The 23,286-nt window shown below is 40.1% G+C and overlaps 1 protein-coding gene across 2 annotated transcripts in view; it reads right to left on the reverse strand.

Annotated features, from left to right (window-relative positions):
* LOC139719539 (uncharacterized) overlaps positions 1-23,286 on the reverse strand; it is a 55,697-nt gene that overhangs the window by 12,960 nt on the left and 19,451 nt on the right. Inside the window, exons 2-12 of one of the 2 annotated variants that reach the window (XM_071630954.1) lie at positions 13,097-13,260; positions 11,066-11,213; positions 9,541-9,786; positions 8,560-8,775; positions 7,873-8,082; positions 7,077-7,304; positions 6,353-6,534; positions 5,243-5,426; positions 4,322-4,531; positions 2,743-2,949; positions 2,087-2,300 (exon numbers count right to left, since the gene is read on the reverse strand). In XM_071630954.1, coding sequence (XP_071487055.1) covers positions 2,087-2,300; positions 2,743-2,949; positions 4,322-4,531; positions 5,243-5,426; positions 6,353-6,534; positions 7,077-7,304; positions 7,873-8,082; positions 8,560-8,775; positions 9,541-9,786; positions 11,066-11,213; positions 13,097-13,260 — 2,209 coding nt within the window. Of the gene's footprint in view, positions 1-2,086; positions 2,301-2,742; positions 2,950-4,321; positions 4,532-5,242; positions 5,427-6,352; positions 6,535-7,076; positions 7,314-7,872; positions 8,083-8,559; positions 8,776-9,540; positions 9,787-11,065; positions 11,214-13,096; positions 13,261-23,286 lie in introns of both variants that reach the window. The other variant, XM_071630953.1, reaches the window with a different exon arrangement.

The raw sequence follows: 23,286 nt of genomic DNA on the forward strand, positions 1-23,286 counted from the left end.
AAGTGTCCTCGAATACCATAATGACTAAGTTTGGTAAGTAAAATAGAATGATCAAGAGTATCGAATGCCTTACTCAAATCACAAAATATACCTGCAACATGTTCTTTGTTTGCAAAAGTACTCGTAATTTTGTCATAAATTTGTATTAGTGCTAAATCAGTTGAATAATGTTATCTTAAACCATATTGATTGGTAATAAGTAAATCATACTTATTAATATATGAAGTCTATTATAAACAATTTTTTTCTAAAATTTTGGATATACTAGGCAATAAAGAAATAGGACGATAATTGCTAATTTCATGAGGATCATCTTTTTATGAACAGGATTAACTTTCGCTATTTTCAGCAGATCAGGGAAAATACCTTGTGATAAAGAAAGATTAAATATATGTCTTAACGGTTCTGCGAGTGGATAAACTATTTCTTTCAATAACCTCATATTTATTTTATCAAAACCACAAGATTTAGAGCTATTTAAAGATTTAGTGATACTGATAATTTCACTGGGACTTGTTGGATTAAAATAAATAGACTCTTGATTTTGGTCAAAAAGATAATTTGTAAAATGAGCAGAAGTATTGCTTATTTTAGTTGCAAGTTCCGGACCGATGTTAACGAAAAATGAGTTAAATGAATTGGCATACATATTGGGATCCTTTATTTTAATGCCGTTTAATGTGATATCATCCGTTGGCGGAGAATCAGGCTTTTTACCTAGGACCTCTTTAATGATTTTCCATGTTGCATTAATATTCGAAGAAACCTTTTTCATTCTATCAGAAAAATATAATCTGCGGGATAAACGAATCAATTTTGTCAATCTATTTCGATGAACTTTATACATATTCAAATTAAATTCAGTTGGGTTACGAATATGTAACTTATACAAAAAATTACGAGTGTTTATGGATTTCAAAATACCTTTTGTAATCCAAGGATTTCTTGGTTTACTTCGGTTACTTTTTATTCTACATAAAGGAATGTTATTTTCATAATAATACAATAATTCATTATTAAAACATTTATATGCCAAATTAACATTGTTAATACTATAAATATCTGCCCATTCCTCTAAAAATAAATTCTGTTTCAATAATTCCACATTACATTTTGACTCTTTATAATACCATATTTTATCATGTAATTCATTACGACCCAATTTGCATTCACAAATTGAAAATATTGGTAAATGATCAGAAACTTCAGAACATAATATACCCCCCCCCCCCCGTAATTGTATTATTATACACATTCGAAAATATATTATCAATCTGAGTTGATGAGTATGGATTTATCCTGGTGGGTTTATTGATAATCGACATAAAACCTTATGAATACATTAAATGCATAAAATTAAGGGAATTATTGTTATCAGATGTGGGGGAAAAGTTAATGTTGAAATCACCAAAAATAAAAACATGTTTACTTTCATTACCTATCTTATGGAGATATAAATCCAATTCATCACAAAATAATTCACAATTCAGATCAGGGGGTCGATAAATTAAACCTATAATAACATTTTTAGAAATTGGATTCTCAATTTCAATGAATAACGTTTCTGCATATCTTAACGTGATTTCAGAACGGATTTTGAACTGTAAATTTTGCGCAATATAAAACGCAACACCGCCACCACTTTTTCCTTGACGATGAGCCCTAACTAATTTATAATTGGGTAAATTAAAGATATCTGGGGAGTTTTGATGAAACCAAGTTTCACTTATTCCAATAACAGAAAATTCAAAATTGTTTAAAGAGTGCAAAAGAGGTCTTGAAAGGCGCCCTGTAAGCAGGGCGCCCTGTAAGCAGGAGTCAACCCTGAAATCATGTTTGTTTGTTTTGTTTTGTTTTTAAGTCACATAGCAATCGATGCGTGGAAAACTCCTGGTGGCTTATAACCCACTGGTATCATGCTCGCACAGACGCTTTCAATTAAATCAGTGCTTAAGATTACCATAAGTCCCAATTTCAAAGTTGGTTGGCGATGCGATTCAAACTTTGTCAGAGGTGAAAGCGATTTAACAAGAAGACAATCATGTGAGAATGCCGATAAAACAGCTGTGAGCAGCAATCCTTATACCTGAAGGACACGGTGCTGTTCCATGACATATCACCATATGTGAGCTCCCGGTACTTGAGGCGAAACTGCCCGATGTACTGCCGCTGGAGGTCGGTCAGCGCCGGCCAGACAATTGTGGCACTTCGGGCCGAGACGTTTGTGGCCGAGATGTTGACCAAGAAGAATGACAGAGGGAGCGGAAGGGACTTGGTGGGAAACTGGGTGCTTGGTGGCGCTGCAGTTGGTAAATGGTCAATTTGCTAGCATCATCGACAAGTTGTCAGAGTAAAAAAAAAAAATAAATAAATAAAAAATACATATACATATACAATTCTCTTTCCAACTCTAGAAATAACCCGAACATTTCACTTGGTTGTCGCGGTAATCAGCTATCATACTTTCATCTTGTCTACAGGGCTACCTGAGTGACAGCAAACAGACAAACAAACATTTTTAAAAAGAGAGATCAGAGTTATGTCATGATTTTCATAATAACGCAGCATGTATATGAGTGAAAGACAAAGCGCGACAATTTCAAGAAATTAAGCGAATTTCACTCCAGAAATCATACTTACATCTTTTTTCCTTATGAGAAAAATGAGCCAGTTTTGAAAGAATGACACGATTGAAAAAAAAATAGTACGAAAGTGGTATGGCATCACACCGACAGTCCTTACCGTCATAACACACCCACTCAAGGCAGCAGGTGTCTGCCACTCGGACCTGAGCGGGAAAGGAACACTCCTGCCGCGGCTGAGTAGCGGTGCTGTTACACACATTACGACACGACACTATGCCCTCATCGCAGCGACAGCGAACATCACACCCCTCCCGCCATTCCATGCCGTTCTGGTAAATCTTGTTGCTATGGCTACAGTCTCCGTCTGCAATAACGAACATTCAAACAAACAAAAGTAAACTAAGGTTAGGTAACACGAAAAAAGAGCAGGCAGCCAGCTGTGATAGCTCAACAAGACTGGGTTTATTAAGTTGCTGGAACACTTAAGGGGGTATCTCACCGGGCTTGAAACTAGTTCGCGACTAGTTTGCGACTCTAGATTTTGCTAGTTGCTAAGACGTCTCCTGAAAATTACAGAGTCTCCGATTAGTCGCCAGTTAGTCGCAAGAAATTTGAACATGTTCGATTTTTCGCGAAGTCTCCGCGACGTCTCCGAGACGTCTCCATCAGTTGCGGAGACGTCGCGGAGACTAATCATATCCGCTACTGCTGAGACGTCTCCGCGACGTCTCAGCGATGTCTCAGAGACGTCTTAGAGACGTCGCCGAGACCTGCTGGAGACCAGAAAAACTGGTGAAAGGTCGCGGAGACGTCTCCGCGACGTCTCTGCGACTCTACTTGACGCTGTTTGACCTACTTAAAAACCACGTGACCTATCTGCGTGCTGACATCCTGCCTAGATCAAGTCAGGTGATCCTGCAACGGCTCCCTCATATTTTAAATTTTTTGGCACCTGCCATAACTCGTCTCAGAGACGTCTCCTTGGTGAGACCGCAAGACATTTTTATGTTGGAGACGTCTCCGCGACTGCTGCGACTGATAAGTTGGAGACGTCGCGGAGACGTCTCCGTTGGTGAGATACTAGCTTTATTGGCGTGAAAATATAAATCATCTGCACTTTTGAATAACACTGACATATTTTTCAAATTCATGAAATTCTTCCGTCGAGATGTTTTTCATTGCAACTGATTGACAAATTGCCCTACATCGACGTAATTAAGCACTGAATTGATCAGTGTTTTAGTAGAAGCCATGATAAAAAATCATGGGCGTACATACTCGAGCAGGATTCGAACCTACGACCTCCTGATCTCCGGACAGGCGTCATCTACACTAGACCACCGAGCTTTCGCCCGACAGCAAGTGTTGGTTCTAATCCTTATAGCATGCACTGACATATTTTGTCATCAATATAAAAAAATAGAACATCCTTCATAAATTATAATCACTAATTCTTAATGTGTGTTCATAAAACTCTAGACAGCCTACCTCAGACGATCTTTCTCAGAAAACTTATGAAAATGTGAAATACCATGACAAGAAGAAAACTACGTCTTCATAAAAGTACGTTATCCGACCTGTGAAAAAAAAAAACACCACCACCAGACTTGTTACGCACAAGTATGATAAAAGAAAGTCCAATAGTGTTCTTCATTATCTGCAATAAAGTAAGTGAATGGACTCGTAGTTTTCTGTGCTTGAAGAGTGAATAAAAACATCAATAGTGAACCATTTACCATTGGGAAAACAGCGCCATTCTGGACAGCATTCTCCTTCTACGATGACCTGTCGTGGATTGGGGCAAAGGTCAGACGCAATGACGTCAGTCTTGGGACACATTTCTCGGCAGATCGTCCTTCCCGATCGACATTCACAGGCCGATTCGCACCCGTCGTTGAAGCGTTCGCCGTGCTCGTATACGTGGTCTTTGAAAGTGCAAGATTGCCCTTTGGTAATGAAGGATGAATTGTTGTTAACCACATGTCATGAGTAATACACTCTTTTAAACATGTTGATTACGAGAAGAATGGTATTCTAGTTTTGGCAGTTAATGCCTCTTCCGTTACTGAAGTGAACGCTATCACATTCGAGAAATATCTTGGAAATATAACGGGACAGAAAAAACGTGTCTACATGCTCACGAAGAAACCCTTTCCTTTTCTTCCCTGACACTCGGAAGTTTGATCTGATGAGGTCTACTTAATCCCAAGAGGAGGATCATCACAACATTTTCTGATCTGTAATATAACAATAATCTAAGGTTTAAATCAAACATCAAAAATACTTCATTTTGTATGAGTGAATGCGAGAGAAGTGGTAGACATTTTCATGATTAGGCCCTACCTTGCAAATCAAACAGGCACTGCTGCTCAGGAATACAAATCGGCTGAATTTTTGAATGATTTGAAAAAAAAAGAAAGAAATGAAAATATAAGAATCTTGCTTGTGAGAAAGGCTTCGGTACACTGGACAGTTTGCAGTCCAACTGGAAAATGAACACTTTCTTTCGCCAGCGTAGCTCAGAAAAGTAAATGTACATTCAGTCGTCACTCTCGTAACCAGCAGAAGTTTATGAGGTAATGGCATACTGTCTGTATCCCTGGTTTTGTTATTGGGACTTTTTTCTGTCTCATAATGAGATATTTGGACAAACTCACGCTCATTTTCCGACGTTGTGACGATGAAGATGTCGGTTGACGGGAGAGTGTTAGGCCATCTGAGCTTGGTATGGATGTTGTCAGGGATGCTGACCCGGATCTGTAAGTAGTAGGTGGTCTCCTGGAGCAGGCCATTGATTTCCATCATGATGTGACCCCTGACCTTTAGACCTTTCGGAAAGTCCTGATATCAGAGCACAGTGATACAGGCAAACCATGCGCAGTTTGTTAACAATATTGGCATTACGCAAATTATTCAGAGCTCCTCCGTTCAAAGAGTGTCAGGTAATGGTAAACATCCAAAAACGGTTTTATTTCCACACACTGTGTGCCAAGGAAGAGTATACCCTGAATAAATTGATGGATGGCGATCTGGACACATAATAAGAAGGCCCTGAGTTCGAAACCTGACTTATACGTACAACCTCGTTCAAGATGCGAGTCGGTACGCAACACGTAAGCAACGCTACGCATGCCGGGGCCCTGTTTCATAAAGCTGTTCGTAAAATTACGAACAACTTACGAGCGACTGCTGATCAGTTCTTGTGCTGAATTATTGAAATTCTGATAAGTATAGCACTTCAGAACTGATCACCAGTCGCTCGTGTAAGTTGTTCGTAACTTTATGAACAGCTTTATGAAACAGGGCCCTGGTGTGGTATACCTAGCTACGCTGGTGGTAATAATGATATCAACACTTTCCAGTAAAGCGGTTTTAACTTCACTCCATGCATGTACATAAGACAATGGCAACATGATTTTCAATCAGCATCATGGTTTACTGATTGTCAATACTACGCTCACAGCATGCCTCTTGTCCAAGCTACAGACTGCCTCCTCCAGTCTGCTTGATCGAGAGTAAGACTGGCTGAAAATCTAGAAATCTTTCGATGCTAAAACCCACTCCTTTATCAGCATAAACCAGAATTTTAATCTATACATATTGACTAAGCAATTTTCTAACCAACACTGCTCTGCCTAGTTTAAAATTAAATACATGTTTTTGCCTTTGCAAATAACACAGGACAAATATCCTTTTCTGCAGCTAGGAAGTGCCGAAAAAATACAACAAACACAGAGAAAACAGACAATTACAATCTTCGTGCACACCTTTCTGAGCGTTTGCCAACTCTCCTGGGCAAGATCGACTGCCTCCGATCGATCGGTGTAGTAGATGATGTATCCGTCGGTGATAGCAACCAGCTCGCTGTTCAGTGGTGGTGTGAATCCTACGGTGACGGCCGTAGTGTTGAAGGCCAAGACCGAGACGTCTTGGACTACGTTAGGACTGTCTGTAAAGTAGCAGGACATATGCTATTCTCACCCTTAAAGAACAATTACACTTTATTTTCAAGTTAATAAATGGAGTTCATTTGATTAACTCTGAAAGATAGAGACGTTTGATGAAAGTCGGGCAAAGAAAAAGAATGTCGTGGAATTTTGAACTCTCACATGTTTTCATGAAGAAATTCATTGTTCACAATAGGTTACCTACTCTTACGTGCATAATATTGGTTGTGGTGATGATGTCATACCCTTGGAATCACAAGTCTCTCTTTGATCTGCACATAAATCTTCACTAAATCTCCCTCTTTAAGAAATTATAACATCGTGTCTTTCTGTGCAAACACTGTTGTAGTGTTCTCATCGAGAACTGATAACTTTTAGAGGTGAACGGATTGATCTTGCTATTATTATCGTCTAGGCTGATTTCTGTCGAGTTATTTTCAAGCAAACGAGTGGGAGAATTGTAAAGTGACGACAGTATTGTGAGGCTGTTTCAAACATCTCCTTCTCTCCCGCTATTTCAGTCAACTGATAATAGGACACTTACCTTGCTTCGGGTCGTGGCACGCGATCACCTTACAGCAGTCCGTTTCCCGAAGCTTTGTGACCACGGGTTCAGGGCAGAGCGGCGTCGGCGACGGAGGGGACGGCTCTGCGCACATTGGCATGCAGGTCAGCGCGCCTCGTTCGCAGAGACAACGGCTCTCACACCCTTCGTCCATCCATTCTCCGTCTTCCATAGTGATGTTTCCCGAGGGTCCGTGGTACATACATCCTGGTGCCGCTGGGCATAGGAGAGGGACGTTTTAAGACAATGAAGACTTTTGATTTGATTTGATTTGATTTGATTTGATTTGATTTGATTTGATTTGATTTGATTTATTTCTGCTTAATTCCGTTACATCAGATAGGATCATGTACATGTCATTTATGACAAACGCATGTATAAATGTACAAAGGATGGCTCTTGCTGACATCAGTCTCAATAACCCCAATAAATTAGACGAAGGACGTGTTTCATTCAGACAAAACTTCCATACAATTTTGGCAATGAACCTGATAATGAGGATTTGAAATGGTTCGGTTTTAGACAAGGAGTTAATCAATATATTGCAGATAAACGCACTATATTACTATACAGGAGATTGTTTCAGGATTTTATAAACATGCTTTAGGCCAATATACAATACCTAAGTGTAACTTTGTATAAAGCTTCACTGAATGCAGAAGTCGCCTCGAAAATCCTCTAACCGCCGAATTTTAACTCGAGTACGGAATTCAGCTAAGTAACCACATATAATCTTTCATATTTGTATTATGCCCTTAAGATCATGGTGCCTTACGGGGTTGTTCACACTCCCACTGCATACAGCACTCTCCGGGGAGCTGGACCTTCTTTGGGATGGGACAGTCAACGGTTGCTGTGGCGAAGCTGATGGGGCACCGAGGGACGCACAACACGCTGCCTTCCCGGCACTGGCATCGCATGCTGCACACCACGTCAAAGTATTCCCCGTCCTCGTACGTGTTCCCGTTCAGCTCACACGAATTGGCTGAGAAGATGACAACACAATCAGATTACTGTGATTTCTGGAACTTAGAATGAGAAACTGTTGATGGATGCAACATATTTTTGCTCATCTCAGACTGACATGGCCAAGTGTTCCCTAGTATGATCTCTAACTCCGCGTGAGATTCATGTGAAAAAATAATGCCTCCAGCACCCTTCCGGCGGAGGCATAAAAATGCTTGCGTATAGTTATGTGGTTGTTGGTCATAATAGATCATGATCAAAGGACCGGGTACATTGTATTTTGCTGTTGCTCTTGAATGCTAGCGGCCAGGCTTCTGTTCAATGAAATCCTCACGAGCGCATCCAGCGATTCTTCCGCCAATAGCGTCACCTGTAAGGAGGGGGCAAACATTTCTGACCTGCAACGCTTTTAATTCGACCATATATTTTCTATGTGTATTGCCTATGATTATGTTAAAAGAATATCTTATAATATTATTCTCGCTGAGGTACTCACGTGGAGGCGGACACGCCCACTGTGGACAACACTCGCCCTCTGGTGGCTCGTTGAGGATAGGGTGAGGACACGTCTGCAGGTCGGGGATCATGTCCCCTGGGTCAGGACACCTTGGTGCGCAGTCAGGCACGCCATTGTCACAGAAACACACCTCCTCGCAGCCTCGGTAGAACGTGTCCCCATGAGCGTAAGTCACCCCATTCTCTTTACAGTCCGCTGAGAGTAAGAAGAAGCTTTACATAAATACATTCATGCTATGAACTTCTAACGGCTACTCTACACCCTAGAATATTCCATCTTGCGCGGATACAATGTTAGGAGGACCCTATCCTGTACCGTGAAAACACATAAATTTTAAATCTGTGAAAACTTTGTGTTGTTATTGCCTTTTTCTACTAATGACAAGTGAATGTATAATGTATGTACTTCCATTTTATCAGCGTTTCGTGTGTGGCATTTATATGGTTGTGTTACAACGCGTGGTAACCGGCAACCCTGTCACTAAATCGCACTGTCATGTTATGTTATGTTGCGAATAGATTCATGTATGAGTTTATTTTGGCAAGCTACTTGGGGCATTTTCACATTTCATGTAGATGTCATTTAGTTGCAGCGACTAAGTCCTATTAAGAAAAAAGATTTTAAAGATTGTTCCTGCATTAACATTTAAACACTTTAGTCATAATCAAGGGATTCGAAGATCCCTGCATGCAGACAAAAACGCTATATAGTATGATGATTATTGGTTTAAGTTTTGTTTACTTCGAATTAACGTGTCAATCCTTTGTGATTTGGTTTTTCGTTATACCCTGCTTAGAGCGAAATGTGCCTTATATCGATATCAATATGCGCTGTCAGATTGGCAAAAGGTCGAGAAGTGTAAGGTCGCGATCTTTAAGATCTCGAAGTTTTGGCAGTGTGACCACGCCTAATGACACAATTTGCAAGGATGAGTGGATGGAATTATAAACCTCGTTCTACCTTGACTAAAGGGGTCACTGGGACCCTCGCTACACTTGATCATGGTGCAGCATTCCGGGTCGTCGGGGTGGGGCTCCTCGTGGCAGTTGATCGGGTTGACGATACGGACGTCGGGCACTGGCGGGCAGCCTCGGGGTCGACAGATCCAAGAACCGAGCAGGCAGTCGCAAACCGAGTCGCAGGACTGGTGAATGGTCATCCCCTCGTCGTAGTGTTCCTGTCCGTGCTCGCAGCCACCAAGGGGTGCTGTGTGAGATGTCAAGGGGAAGGTGGGACGCAAAGACATATGAGAATCATGATCAACAGGTCTATGTGAATAGGTCATGTCAGTCTCTGAATCGTCATCTCCCAAATAACACATAATCACAATAGATAGGCAGTGGGATGTATGTACACAATTTCAATTTCTCTTTAGTGACATACGTAAACGTTATACACATAATCATATTTATATTAGTAAACGTATTTGCACCACACAGCGCAATCTTTCATACTTTATGATTATTGAATTTAAACTGAAGTAAGTTTGTAAAGATCTTGATTAGGCATGGGGACTGTTACGATGGTTGAAGCGCCACTTTGGTGGCATAAACAGCTTATTCTTCACAGACAGGAGGTGTACATATTCTTCAAGGATTACTGTAAATCTCGTTATTATTTCTTTTATACGAGTAAAATTTAAACAAAAGATGTGAACATTGTATTCGCCTTTGAACTTGCCTTTGACAATAATCAATATAGGAAATAACGTTCGTCTGATCTTCAAGAGCATATTATAGAATCAGGTGCAGTGCATTATTTTTCAATTACAAAGACCGCAGAATAATCATTCACATTTCCAAGTCATGGCCCACGTCATCAACACAAGCAAGCATGGATCAGTTCCAGTGGAGAGCAAAATTACTGGTCACTGTAAAACTTAACTTCCTCTTTCATTTTCGCCAAGTTCCACTTGTTTTTCAATACTGTGACCTGCCCTATTTTGCAATTTCATAAAATTACAAAGAAAGAAACCAAAATACATCATCCTATTTTCGCCAGTTGGCCCATACCCGCCAGCCCAAGAATAATGAAGAACGATTAAATAGACCCACATGCTCCACATGCCAAGCTGACAGAGTGACCACTAGCCAGACGATATGCGCAGCAGGAGAAAGTGACCCAATACGATTCAGTTTCTGGGGTTTGCAGGTCACTGCTACCTTTAGCTTTAGTCTGGGTATTAGTGTCTCAGACATGGCGTGCTTCGTATCAAAAACGTTCCCCAAAGGGTTTATGAACCGACGCTTTTGTCGAAACCTAACCTCTGTCGGTCACGTGTTATTGATACGTGTTTATTCCCTAGCTATTTCTTGACAATCAGCCGTGATGGATCAACGTATCATCAAATTAAGAAAAGCCTCGTGTCAGGAATTACGCTTCATGAACTGTTTTGAGATTATTTTCGCGCAGTGCGTGACTTGCAAAAAGGGGATTCCGGATTCCGTGGCTGAAGTTGACGGGAGAAATAATCTGAAGTCATTACCCGGTGTTCCCGTTCGATGTAAAGCTACTTCTGACAGGGGTCCTTCTAATCTGATGCCATCTCGACCCGGAAGACGATAGCTCACCCGGAAATAGTAATCCGTGCCGTCTGTAAGTCCTCGAATAGAAATGTATGTGTCGTTTCTGGCCTGCAGGCATGAACAGGAAGGCATGGCATTACACTTTTTATTTGAAATTTACAATGTTTTAATGTTCTTAGAGTTAGCCCTTTATCATCGATGGCTGCTTCCAAAGACCCTCGGAAAGGCCAAAGATCCTCGGAAAGGCAAAATATCTGGTTCAATGGAACTATCTTCTCAAAATCTGACATATTTCACGCAGAAACGAGGGGTGTTCATGATTAAAAGAACAGGAGATCTAATTTTGGCATTTGAAGGTGCATACCCCAAGGTATTGCACTAATGACACCGTGTATACAAAAGAGATTGAGCCTTCTGAAACTGATGAAAGAAGTGAGGGCGGGAAAACTTATAGTGAAAGAACGGGGGTTTCCCATTCAGCCCTTACGAACCCATCTGCCTTTTCGAGGTTGCCCGAAGGTTGACGTGAAACCATCATCTATCACTAGGACCAAAATAGATAACCATCTGATCATTTAGGTGAACTATGCCAAATCCTAGAAGTATGTTTTGTTGTTTTTGTGGTTGCTGGTTTTTTTTTTTTGGGGGGGGGGGGGGGTGGGTGGGTAAAAAAGTGTACAAATTCCGATTTATTTTTTAAAGAAAACAAGAAATAGGAAAAAAAAGATTTCAGACGTAACGGCACTTAGTTTACTGTTGTCAATGTGTGAAAATGGTGTGAACTCGTAGAATTGTACCAAATTTACTCCCATCCAAGTAACTCCGTGCAATCAATTTTAGAGCACTTTGAATATAGATTTCTATTTAAAATCTACTTCCACATGAAATCAGAAAAGTGCAACAACGCTGCGGCGCACTGTCGTCCATATTTGTAAACTTTGAAATTGTATGACTAGCTCGCCGGAGTTCAAGCACATGAATAATCAAAGTTAACTGTAAGAGGTGCCTGGAAAATGGCAATGGCGACATTTTAAGGTTCGGAAAATTCCTGCCCATCATACTAGAGAGATGGGACATGATGGGACAGCAGTATTTGTCAATATTTGGCTTCAATCATCAAGATGACTGAGCCAGCTCCAACTCTTGGATGTTCCCTTAAATCCTCTGTTTCAAACAACTAACCAATCGACAATGGAAATTCTAGAAAGCAGTAAAGCCCATGTAGTAGCAATATCGCAAGCCGCTGCTCGGTTTTACTCTCGCACTTCAAAGTTGCTGGGTTTTTTTAGATGCCTTCTAAAGATAACTCAAACAACCGGTAATCACTCTAACGAAAGCTCTGTTGAAAGGTTAAAATTGATGTATCGTAAACTCATACAGGTTCGTTTCGTTTTTTGTTTTTGTTTTTTATGATTACTATTCTGACATATTGTTGGGGTACTTTTAACACGATTGAACGGTAAAAAGCTCAATAGAAACTGAAGTGAAACATAATGTGATGAAAAGGCAGACGTCACATTCAGACAATCTTGTGCGATAAGAAAACTTGCAGAAAATATAATACGAAACCATTTCATTCGATGAGTTTGTCGTCAACAAGAAATTTCACTTTGACCTTAGATAATTCTGGTGATGCTCATCACGTGACCTTAAATCGCGAGAAAAGCCTGAAATCTGTAGTTGACTATCTCGACATTGGTTTCCTATCTCTCTCTATCGTAATATAGACCTATACATGTATCTCTAAAAATACGTGAGTAAATAAAAATGAAATGAATAATGGTTAAAAGCATCAAGCGATGACGAGTTAAGCCAAATAAAGGTAACATTTTCTCAAATTAGTTAATGTACGAAGGAAACGTAAGGCAACGTTTCCCGTAAAACGCTTGTTGAGATGTTATGACGATGTGTTCATATTCTTCACATAATTCATGAAGATTATTCTTGTTCTCTAGGACAACGCATATAAACTGATGTCAGTTGTATATTACCTCAATTTCGCCTGGCCATTGTTCCACGTTATTGGAGAAATCAGTGGTGTAGTAGACAACGTAGTGACCCCTTGTGGCACGGCGTCCGTACGATGGGAGAAAAGGATTCCATCCCAGGTTGACGGAGGTCGACGTGGAGCTCCGAACTTGGAGATTCATCTTCCCTGCCAAAAAGAAAGAAAACCGTGACAACAATAAGCATGTGTCGACACAATGCACAGATCCATTCCTTTTCTTATTGCTATTAATTATGAACTGACATAATGCCTACACTTATCAGGGAGGTGAGAAGTCACCTCCCTGCACTTATCAAGGATTCCACTGAAAACATCAAAACTTTGAGCGACATTTTCCGTTACCGCTACGTACTAGCATTTAATAGACATGAACTTAATTATCAGATTCACCAATAGAGTGTATTAAGGACATTGTTGAAACTATGAAGTAAAAAAAAAAAATTATAAAGATGAGAATCTCTTTATGCATTTTTCATATTGCGTCAGATATGAAACATGTATAAAGTTTTGAATCACCTGAAAACCATAAAATTAATAATGGGACAAGAATAATTGGGTGGTAGAAGGCTTCAGGGTGCACCACGTATTCTTTCTAGAGTATGTGAGTGACCCTGAATGGCCCTGAAAGGGCCCTTTTCAGGGCCACTCACATACTCTAGAAAGAATACATGAACCCTTTTTACACTTGTGTTTCTTAACCCCGTACTTTCTCTGACCCAGGACTATCGTTAGTCCCGTACCAATTTTTTTCAGCTTTTTACACTCGCCAATTAGTCCCGTACTAAGCTCTTGTCCGGGGCTAAGGAGAAAATTGACCTTTTTACGCTCGTATTTCTTAGTCCGGTACTTTCCAAACCACATGAATATTCATGATTACGCTGTGTACTGTACACGTACACGCACGCACCGGCAGCACTTGATTACCTCGTTTCTGATTGGTCAGTGAGGGTCGGACTTCGTCTCCGTCGCTTAGCCCAGGATTAATTTTTCGTTCTGTTTACACTCACTTGCTTGGCACCGCAATTGCGGTGCTAACCCTGCTATTTTGCAGGGCCAGATAGTACGGGATTATCGGTGGGGCTAGCCCACTTTGGCAAAAACGAGTGTAAACAGAAAGTGGGCTAAGGATAGTCCCGTACCAACGGTGGGGCTAAGGCCCCCCTTAGCCCCACCGTTGGTACGGGACTAAGCAAAAATTTACAAGTGTAAAAAGCCCTATGGTGCACCGTGAAGCCTTCTACCACCCAACGTTCTACCACCACGGAAGCCTTCAAAGATTTCATCGGGACAAAAATAAGCTCTGAATGCGTAGATTTGTATATTGTTGACAAAGTCAAACACAGATATTATGACTAAGTGTATGATATACGAAATCTCTACGGTATCAACCCCCTTTGTGGGCAGTGCAGTTGAGGAGTGTGATTCAGGACCGAACACTTATTACTAAAACGCTGTAGCTCTGCGGTTGCAGGGTGTCAAGGACATCTGGTGAAAGACTTGATGAGAGTTCAACAGACTATAGCGAGAAGCCTTTTCCATCCGCCTGGCCGCACATTCAAGTGCATCATTGTCTTGGCAACATTCATACTCTTTTTTCTCTCTTTCTCTCACCTATAAATATACGGAGATGAGATGCCGAGGAATAAGGGAGTGGACGTGAAAATATTGGCTCGATTCATCGTGATTGTTCGTGCGAAGAGACGGACGGAGATGAGTCGTGAAAAATCTCTGACGTCCGACTGCAAATCATGCATCAGCAGCAGAACATCTTGAGAAGTCATTCGATATCATTCAAGATGATGCCGACGCATTCATTCGTGGAGCAACTGAGCAAGAAAGAGATTTCTGCAGTTGTTTTCACGCGACAAGAATGGCCGAGGTATAAATCATATAGTGGATAAAAGTTCATTTTCTCACAATCAGTTGCAACTGACTGTGACAAAATGAACTTCTATCCAGTTGATATTTCAATCAGATGAATCTTTTCAGCGATATAAATCATATACCATGTTTATTTTTCCCGTTGTGAGGCAATACGAACAGTCCAGTTACTGGTCGTTCTGTAAGTAAAAACTAACATCGAATAAGTTGTGATTTAGCATCCTAAATTTTTCTTAATTCAGTAGGTTCAATAGCCATTGACATGCGTGATTTACCTTGTTTTCAAGGGATACAATGAATGTCGTAATAATAAGTGATACCACTTTGTTTTGGATCTAGATAATGTGAAACTGGATCCTACATAACGAAACTGACATTAGGCATCTAATTTGAATCCTACCCAAAAACGACTGCTGTTGACTGCCCCTACCGTCTACAATCTGCATGCAGGCAAAATCTAGAAATTAAATATGTGTATTTGAGAGGATTGTGCTCTAAGGTTCCATGACATTTGCTCCTGCGACAATTGCTCCCATGAAATATCTACACGCAAAGCTAAACATAAATTCTACCCACAAATATATTATCTCTAACCCTAATCCTAATTCTAACATCAAAACCTAAATCCCTATCACAACCCTAACCCTATAAAGTCCTTGGAGAAAATAAGAATTAACGGAGCAATTGTCGCAGGAGCAATCGTTGTGTCATCGTGCTGTACATCGGAGAACAGAGTGATGATGAAGAGAATCTAACTTACAAAAACACAAGCTCACTTTCGAAAATATCTCGCCATTATTCTCACTTTGAAATTTCCTTTAACCTCACTCGAACTGTATTTCTGGCATTTGTAGGGAAGGACTATTCGAAACAAAAACGGCAAGTCTTACGCAATTTGATCCAATACTAAAACGTGAATTTGTCCTTGTCTGTTCGGCTGTCGTTACTTGGGACTTGGGATTGTGACCTATGTCTATGTGAGAGCTGTATCGAATGAACTTGATCAAATCCTCCTGGTTGAATTCAAGACGGATGAGCAGAACTGGCGGATTTTAGTTCATAACCTAATTTTAGGGGGTCCGTGCAGAGGTTATAAGAATTAAATGCGTGGGTGTGGTGGTATCAAACCGCCTTGTGCCTGTCCAGCAGAGAGGACTATTCAACATGTTCAAGGGACGGGAAGGCAAGAACATCACTTGGATAAGGTGAGAAACAGCAGACTCCTGCGGCGTGATTTCTTTTGATTTCTTTTGCTGGCAGAATATAAACATAAGCAACATTGTATATCTGTGATCTATCATGGAGATAAATTATTGTAACTGGACGAGATAAACAAAACACACACACACACACACACACACACACACACTCGTATAAGATACATCAAGAGAGAGGAGATATACAGAGAAATCTAGTTGGACGATCATTTCGTCAAGCCAGTAAGCAAGCTTCTACTTGGCATTACGATAATATGACATTAGATGTGCCTCTTGTTTTGTTCTCATGCAGACAATTCTCTTTGGCTACATCAATTCCACCGAATTCCGACATTCAAACTGCTGGCTGACGGAAGTCAAACATTATTTCCGTAACTAGAACTTGATATATCTGCATACCATCACCGCAGGAAATCGGAAGACACTTGACATAAATCCACGCTGTTACGTCCCACAGTGACAGAGAGTTTCAAATATTTATAGATTAGTCTAAGACCTAAAAATAGAATCGGTTGACCTTTCATAACGTGACGAAATGCTCTCGGACCATGCAGAGGAGGAGTGGGACAGATTACTGGAAGCTGCGTTTCAAACTTTCTGGTATCATTCTATTCCCGTACTCAAACAATAAGCGGAGTCTCAGGTTCAAAGCAGTACTTAATCAATTTTACCTGTTTTCAAAAGGTATACTCGTTGCGCTCTCGATACAGGACATGCCCGTAATTTGTAATAGCTCTTTGATCATTGAACAATGGCAAATACCACATTTGCACAAAGGAAATGCAAAAACGCATATTTGGAGGTAACATAATACCTTCCAGAACCATAAGTATGTTCGTGTATACCTCTTTGACGAGAGAAATTCACTGATGTTACTTTAATCTCACAAAGAACATCTTATCCATATGAACCAAATTATCTAGATTATCGTCAACCATCGTGATTATCCAATCGTAGGCTATGTTAATCATACATCCATAATACAAGAAAGGGGGGGGGGGGTATACTGACGTTCGCTGTGAAGCACTGGTAGGCAGTACATTGTGTTTGGATTGACAGAATTCTTCAATCCATCACATTACATGTTCCATAGAGAATCGCAAACTGCCAGACAAAAAGTCCATCAGCCAAAAAACTTGGCAAGCTTTCTGCAGGCAAACAATAACTTCAGGGAGGTACAAATGCCTTGATTGTAACTCTCGATGGATTTCGGTTCAGCTTTTCAAGAAAATTGCAAGTAAAACACGTGCACAATTGATAAGGCGTCCCTTCGGACGACAGTGTTCTTTGCAAAGCTAAGGGAATGGTTGAAAAAAAAGGGGAGAGTGTTGTTTTCGTCTAACGACATCGCCGTCATATACCCGAGACATGTTCGAAGGAGGTTCTGGGAATGTCAAGGTAGCACGGGCTCCCACTGAGATCTGCAAACGCTGGAAGACGTTTTGTTCTCTCCCAAGGACTGAAGACATGATGAAGGCCCCAGGAAGCAGTGGAGCAACGAGTGGGTGGAGCCAACTATAATGAATTGGGTGTCAGGGGAGCACCGCGTATTGAAGCTACTTCGTGTGGGTTTCCCACACTTGATGCGTGCTCTATGGCATCAGGAGTACCCAGCTTTCTCTTCAGCGTAAGGAATTGAAATGGAATTTTATAGGGAATATTGCAACATCGTTTGGAATGAGAAGAGCTTTGAATTAAAAAAAAGTGACAATAGGCAAGATATAGATCATAAATGCAATGAACAATTATCGTTATGGTTACAGTTCGTTATTCCGAAGGTTTGTAAAATTGAAATAATTGAAATAATTTCGGAGAATCCCTATAAGTTCAGTAATTTCATGAATACTGTACCCTTTTATCCAACAGGAGGATCAAAGTTCTCCGTGTACATATAGTCTTTGCGGTTGTAGGTACACAGGAATAAAAGGTAATCCCTCGAATGTTTTCGTCAAATCAATACAAATTGTAGTTAGATCTTTTTTCACGAAAAAAAAAATCGTCGACATCGGTGACGGATTAAATAGTATTATTGTTTTTGACAGCGTGCACTCGCTTTTCTGGAAGACATTTCGCAATCACGAGGGCATTCACTTTTCTTTAACTTGAAGTTTTGCTGGGTTTGAAGTTACCAATAAAGGATATCGGTGTGATTCAAAGGGAAATTTGCCACTACAGAAACCAAGTGAAACAAAGGACAAAGATGAGTCAAGCTATGAATGAGTTTGGAAAGGAATACAAAACAAAACAAATCAAAATACACACGACCATTTGACATTTCACATGGTGATCAAGGTAACATTGAAAGCGACGTCATAATGATCACGTGATTACTATTGTATTCGTGATATTTCTTCCTTGTGCAAGTTGCACGCTCCTGACGTCTTGTTTGGCAAGACGTGATTTTGATAGGCCTATGTCACATTGGGTAAATGCAAATTCGCACTTTCACATCCACTATCATATAAGACATACGATGTCAATCGCTTCTTGAAAATTCAAATAACTCATAATTATTCACAAATTGCGTGAAAAACAAAACGTAACAAAACAAAACTACAAAACATCGATCTATACGTTAATTCAACCAGATCGGTGTCTTGAGGTCTCTCCAGGACATCGCATTTACTGATCTCGTTTAAATGCAAGTAACATTTCTGTCCTATTTTATTCAGAGCATCTTTCTCTTTGAGGCGATTCTCCCTTTAACACAACAACGCACATTGGATTCTCATGATTCGTCTTGCAGAAACGTGCCCTGATCTCGCACATCTTCTCCCCTCCCTCCCCCCTTTCTCTTTCTCTCTGTTCATCAGTCTTCATTCCCTTTCTTCAAGGTCAAGCACCAAGTCGAATTAAACGGATCGAAGGAAACGTTTGGTTAGCGTAGTCGAGATTTTCAGACTAGTATCTTCTGCTCGTTGAGGTTATCATAAATCAAGGCTTCAATATTCATTTTGGCAGCGGGTTATGCCGAGAAAATTATGAAGGGAATGCAAATGATGGCGGGTTGATGATTACAACTCTAACAGAAGAAACTTCATAACACTTTATCAAGGCACAAAAGGTGAGATGCGAAGAAATCGAGCCAGCCTAGAAGTGAAACTAGTGGCCATGCCTCGTCATAGTACAGCATATCGACGCTTGGAAATTCTTCCCCACCAATCATCCGGAGAGAGCCGTTCCTGGCATTGACATCGAGTGGGCGGCAGGTAATCGGGTGGGTTTGCCCCGAGACTCGTGGCACGCGCGCCTCAGTTCAGGGTATCTCCACGACGGGCTCTCAAACATCTATCTCTTTTCCCATGACAACATCAAGCTCCCTGAGGACAACTGAGAGGAACGTGTCCGCATATAGGAAGACCAATACGGAAAGACGATAGCGATATTTTTATTCTGTTTCCCACAAATCTTCTTTTATACTATACATTTGTACTATATGATTGTACTATTTTCATGACCATATATTTTCCTTTATGATAAACGAGCCTCTTTGATTTTGCATATCTATGTATTCGCCAATATTATGTTGTGTTCATACTTTCTTGGAATTAAAATGAAATGCAATGAAATGAAATGAAATTAAATCAAATTAAATTAAATGAAATTCTGTCGCACAGCCAAAGAAGGTAGTGTATATAGACACTTGATGTACAACAAAATGCTTGAAAAATATTAACTTTCATGTTGTCTATACTGTCAAGTTCGAGTTTTCGAAATAATCATACTGCCAACAATTAACATTCAAAGATCCTCCTACCACAATCATGCTACATGTCACAATCATAATTATTATAGCATAATCTAAGTTAAATGTCTGGAAGCAATTACATCTATTTCCTTGTTTGACTGTAATCTTGACATTATTATGCCATGATATGGTGATAGGCTGATATCGGTTATCTGTTTTGTTTGACGAAAATATTGATCACAGCTTTGCAAACTGGAATTGTGTTGGTACTGGCATGATGTGATGACTCATCCTCCAGCCCATATGAATTGATGTTCATTTAGTTTGACGTGTCATCAACACCTTCGTCTCAGAATTCAATCATCTGGTGTGAAATTGTATTTTTGTATAATGCCTTCAGCTCTTGGTTTTCTCATCATTTTTCCTCCAGTCATCGCCCTGCGTGGGTGGAACCTTCTGGTCCCGCATTCACTGATATTTGATGCGACAAGATTGACGTTACACACACACACACACACACACACACACACACACACACACACACACACACACACACACACACACACACAAGCTTTATCGTGTGGACCCCTCTGAAAACCAGCCTTTGGCTGACGAGGGTGTTCCACCCCATCATGAGTGGAAAATAAAAATTGAATTGAATTGAATCTATAGAAGAACATCCGAACATTACGTATCGAAGATTTTCAGATTTTCAGAGGAGTAACCATCCCCTTGGATATAAGGCATACCACTCGACATATAAAAATTATAATAATGAATTATTTGTTGAGCACCGAAACTATTATCTATATCATACTGCACTGCCAGAACGCCTTTTAAAGATAACTTAATGTTCTTTTGCTGCACATTTCTAATATAAATAAATATGTATTAAATGAATATCAAATCCATGAAACGTCTCAATCTACTATACTAATTTACTCAACAGAGTAAATACATAAAAATAACAATATTTAACTATAATAAAGCAATCTTATGAGTGTGGGAAACAAAGCAGGAAGCCTTGTGTATAGTCTGAAACATATCAAACAGGACACACGGTATTTCAAACGCCCAACTCTTTCTAACAATCAGGAAAGAAATTATGGTATGTGATATCACACTGACTGAAATTCCTCTCAGATGAATGTGGTTTCCAGGTTACGATCAGAATATACCACGAGGCAGAGAGACAAATGACTGACAGGAAAGGATGCATCTGGAAGTCCCATATGCGCTATATAGTCGATGTACAATTTTATTACGTTAATATTCAGTTGTGGTCCGTTTGCGTTCTTTACCATCTTGTTTTACGTCGGTTGTCAACGACAATGTCATTAGTTAATACTGATTTAGGGATACATGACGCTTGGAAAGAGAGACAGCTGAATGTAATCTACAGTGAGAAATCATTTCGAAAGCAGGCATCATACATTCAGACCATACAAAATTAAACTGTATTCAATATTCTGTGAATGCAATGAAAGTTGAACGCATAATTTGTCGCTATATAGGGCCTATATACGCCATGATAAAAGCCACACAATTCATGTGGAATTGTTTGCCATGGTATGTACCTAGATTTCTAAACATTACGAAATCTCTCTTTAACAATGATCCTGCGGCAGTGACGTATGAGAGATCCTATTTTAGGAAGACGATGTCGACAAGCTCCATGCAGTAACGACTCTGTTCCACGAACTGTAATGGGTGGAGGAATTCCCCAAACTGTGCAAGGCATCTTTGGTATCTCAGTGGCTTTAGTCAAACTAGAATCCAGTTTGGAAGGAATTTAAGTTCCCCTGTCACTCCAATGCCACGGCGCTGTGGATTTACAACTAATCACTTGCAGAATACATATCACTCTCAATGAATTCGAGACATAAGAGATAGGGTGAGAGAGAAAGAGAGAGAGAAAAAAAAGAGGGACTAATCATACACATACACAAACACACACACATACATACACACACACACACACACATATATATATATATATATAATATATATTACAAGTGAACGAATGAAATATAATATATATGAATATATTTACATCTATCTATTACACAATATATTCACAGTGTGTGGATGTACGTAAGACCAATATTTGTTTCATGATAATGATATCAGATAATTATACTCATCTATTGTGCTTTCAATACAAAAATAACAAAATATGATTTTGTGGTGATATATTGGCAATAAGTTCTCTTAATCATAAACCTTGAAAATCGCATGTTTTATTGTGTTTCGGAACAACGACAAACAACAACACACACACACACACACACACACACACACACACACACACACAAAATCTGTTCCTTCAAAATGCTCGACTCATGCAGTATTATATGGTCATCAAGTAATGACCACTTGCAATTTAGACAAGTCTATCACTGGACAAGCTACCCGTAGAACGTTTAAAAGACAGTTACTCCTTCGACTTCATGAGTTATTTGAGCAGTCTCAAAACTTCTTTCTGTGTACTAAGTCGTGTTCTAATGTTCGTGATTGTTACATAACCAAAGCTAGAAATCTGCACGAATTGTCATTTATTGGTATACGCCTGCATAAGCTGCGGCGGCATTGTTATAATACTCATCAATACAGCGGTGAGACGAATAGTCGTGTGTTCATTTACAGTCATTCCCGATTGCGCCTCCGATTGTTTTTCGTCCATTTTCTGTAGATGCGGAGCAATAAGGGGCGCCTAGAATCCGACTGGCGACGTGCTGCGTTTTCTCTGACGCGACAGGTCAACAACAATAATGGGAGCAGTAGAAACTGGAATTGCCGGAGACCATTCTACAATCAAGCAAATGGGCTCCAATTACAACCTATTAAGGTATTCACGATAGAAGAATGAAAGGAAAAGGCAAAAAAACAGGAAATTCTTACATTCAAGCGTAACCCGTTGCTTCGCATTTGCTCTGCGGTGAAAAACAAAGGTTTTCCGAAATGCAATTGAGTGGCAGCTAAGCTTCGACGTGATGACGTATTATCAGAGTATTGAAATGCTTCACAATGTTTTAAGATAATTATGTAGATACAGATATATAAATAAATGTGTGTGGTGTGTTTTGTGGAAGCAGTAAAATTCTAGTGCAAATGTGAAACTCCTTTCTTTTTCTGACTTGCTGATTGCATTGAACAAGTCATAGAAAGGTATACCTTTAGCAGATATTTGCTAATCATTCTGCCGTGCGTAGATGTCTGTGTTTGCTCCGCATCAGACAAAAGCATGTTAACTTGATAACGTGTTACGCGTGTGTGTGTATGTGTGTATGTGTGTGTGTGTGTGTGCGTGTGTGATGAGTGGTGCGTGCGTGTGTGCGCGCGCGTGTTTGTTCAGACTCTAACTCGATTTTCTGGTTTCATATTTCG

Source organism: Diadema antillarum, unplaced genomic scaffold (genome assembly GCF_040938485.1).
Source record: "Diadema antillarum isolate AM-2024a unplaced genomic scaffold, OU_Dant_1.0 scf00000111, whole genome shotgun sequence".
Lineage (NCBI taxonomy): Eukaryota > Metazoa > Echinodermata > Echinoidea > Diadematoida > Diadematidae > Diadema > Diadema antillarum.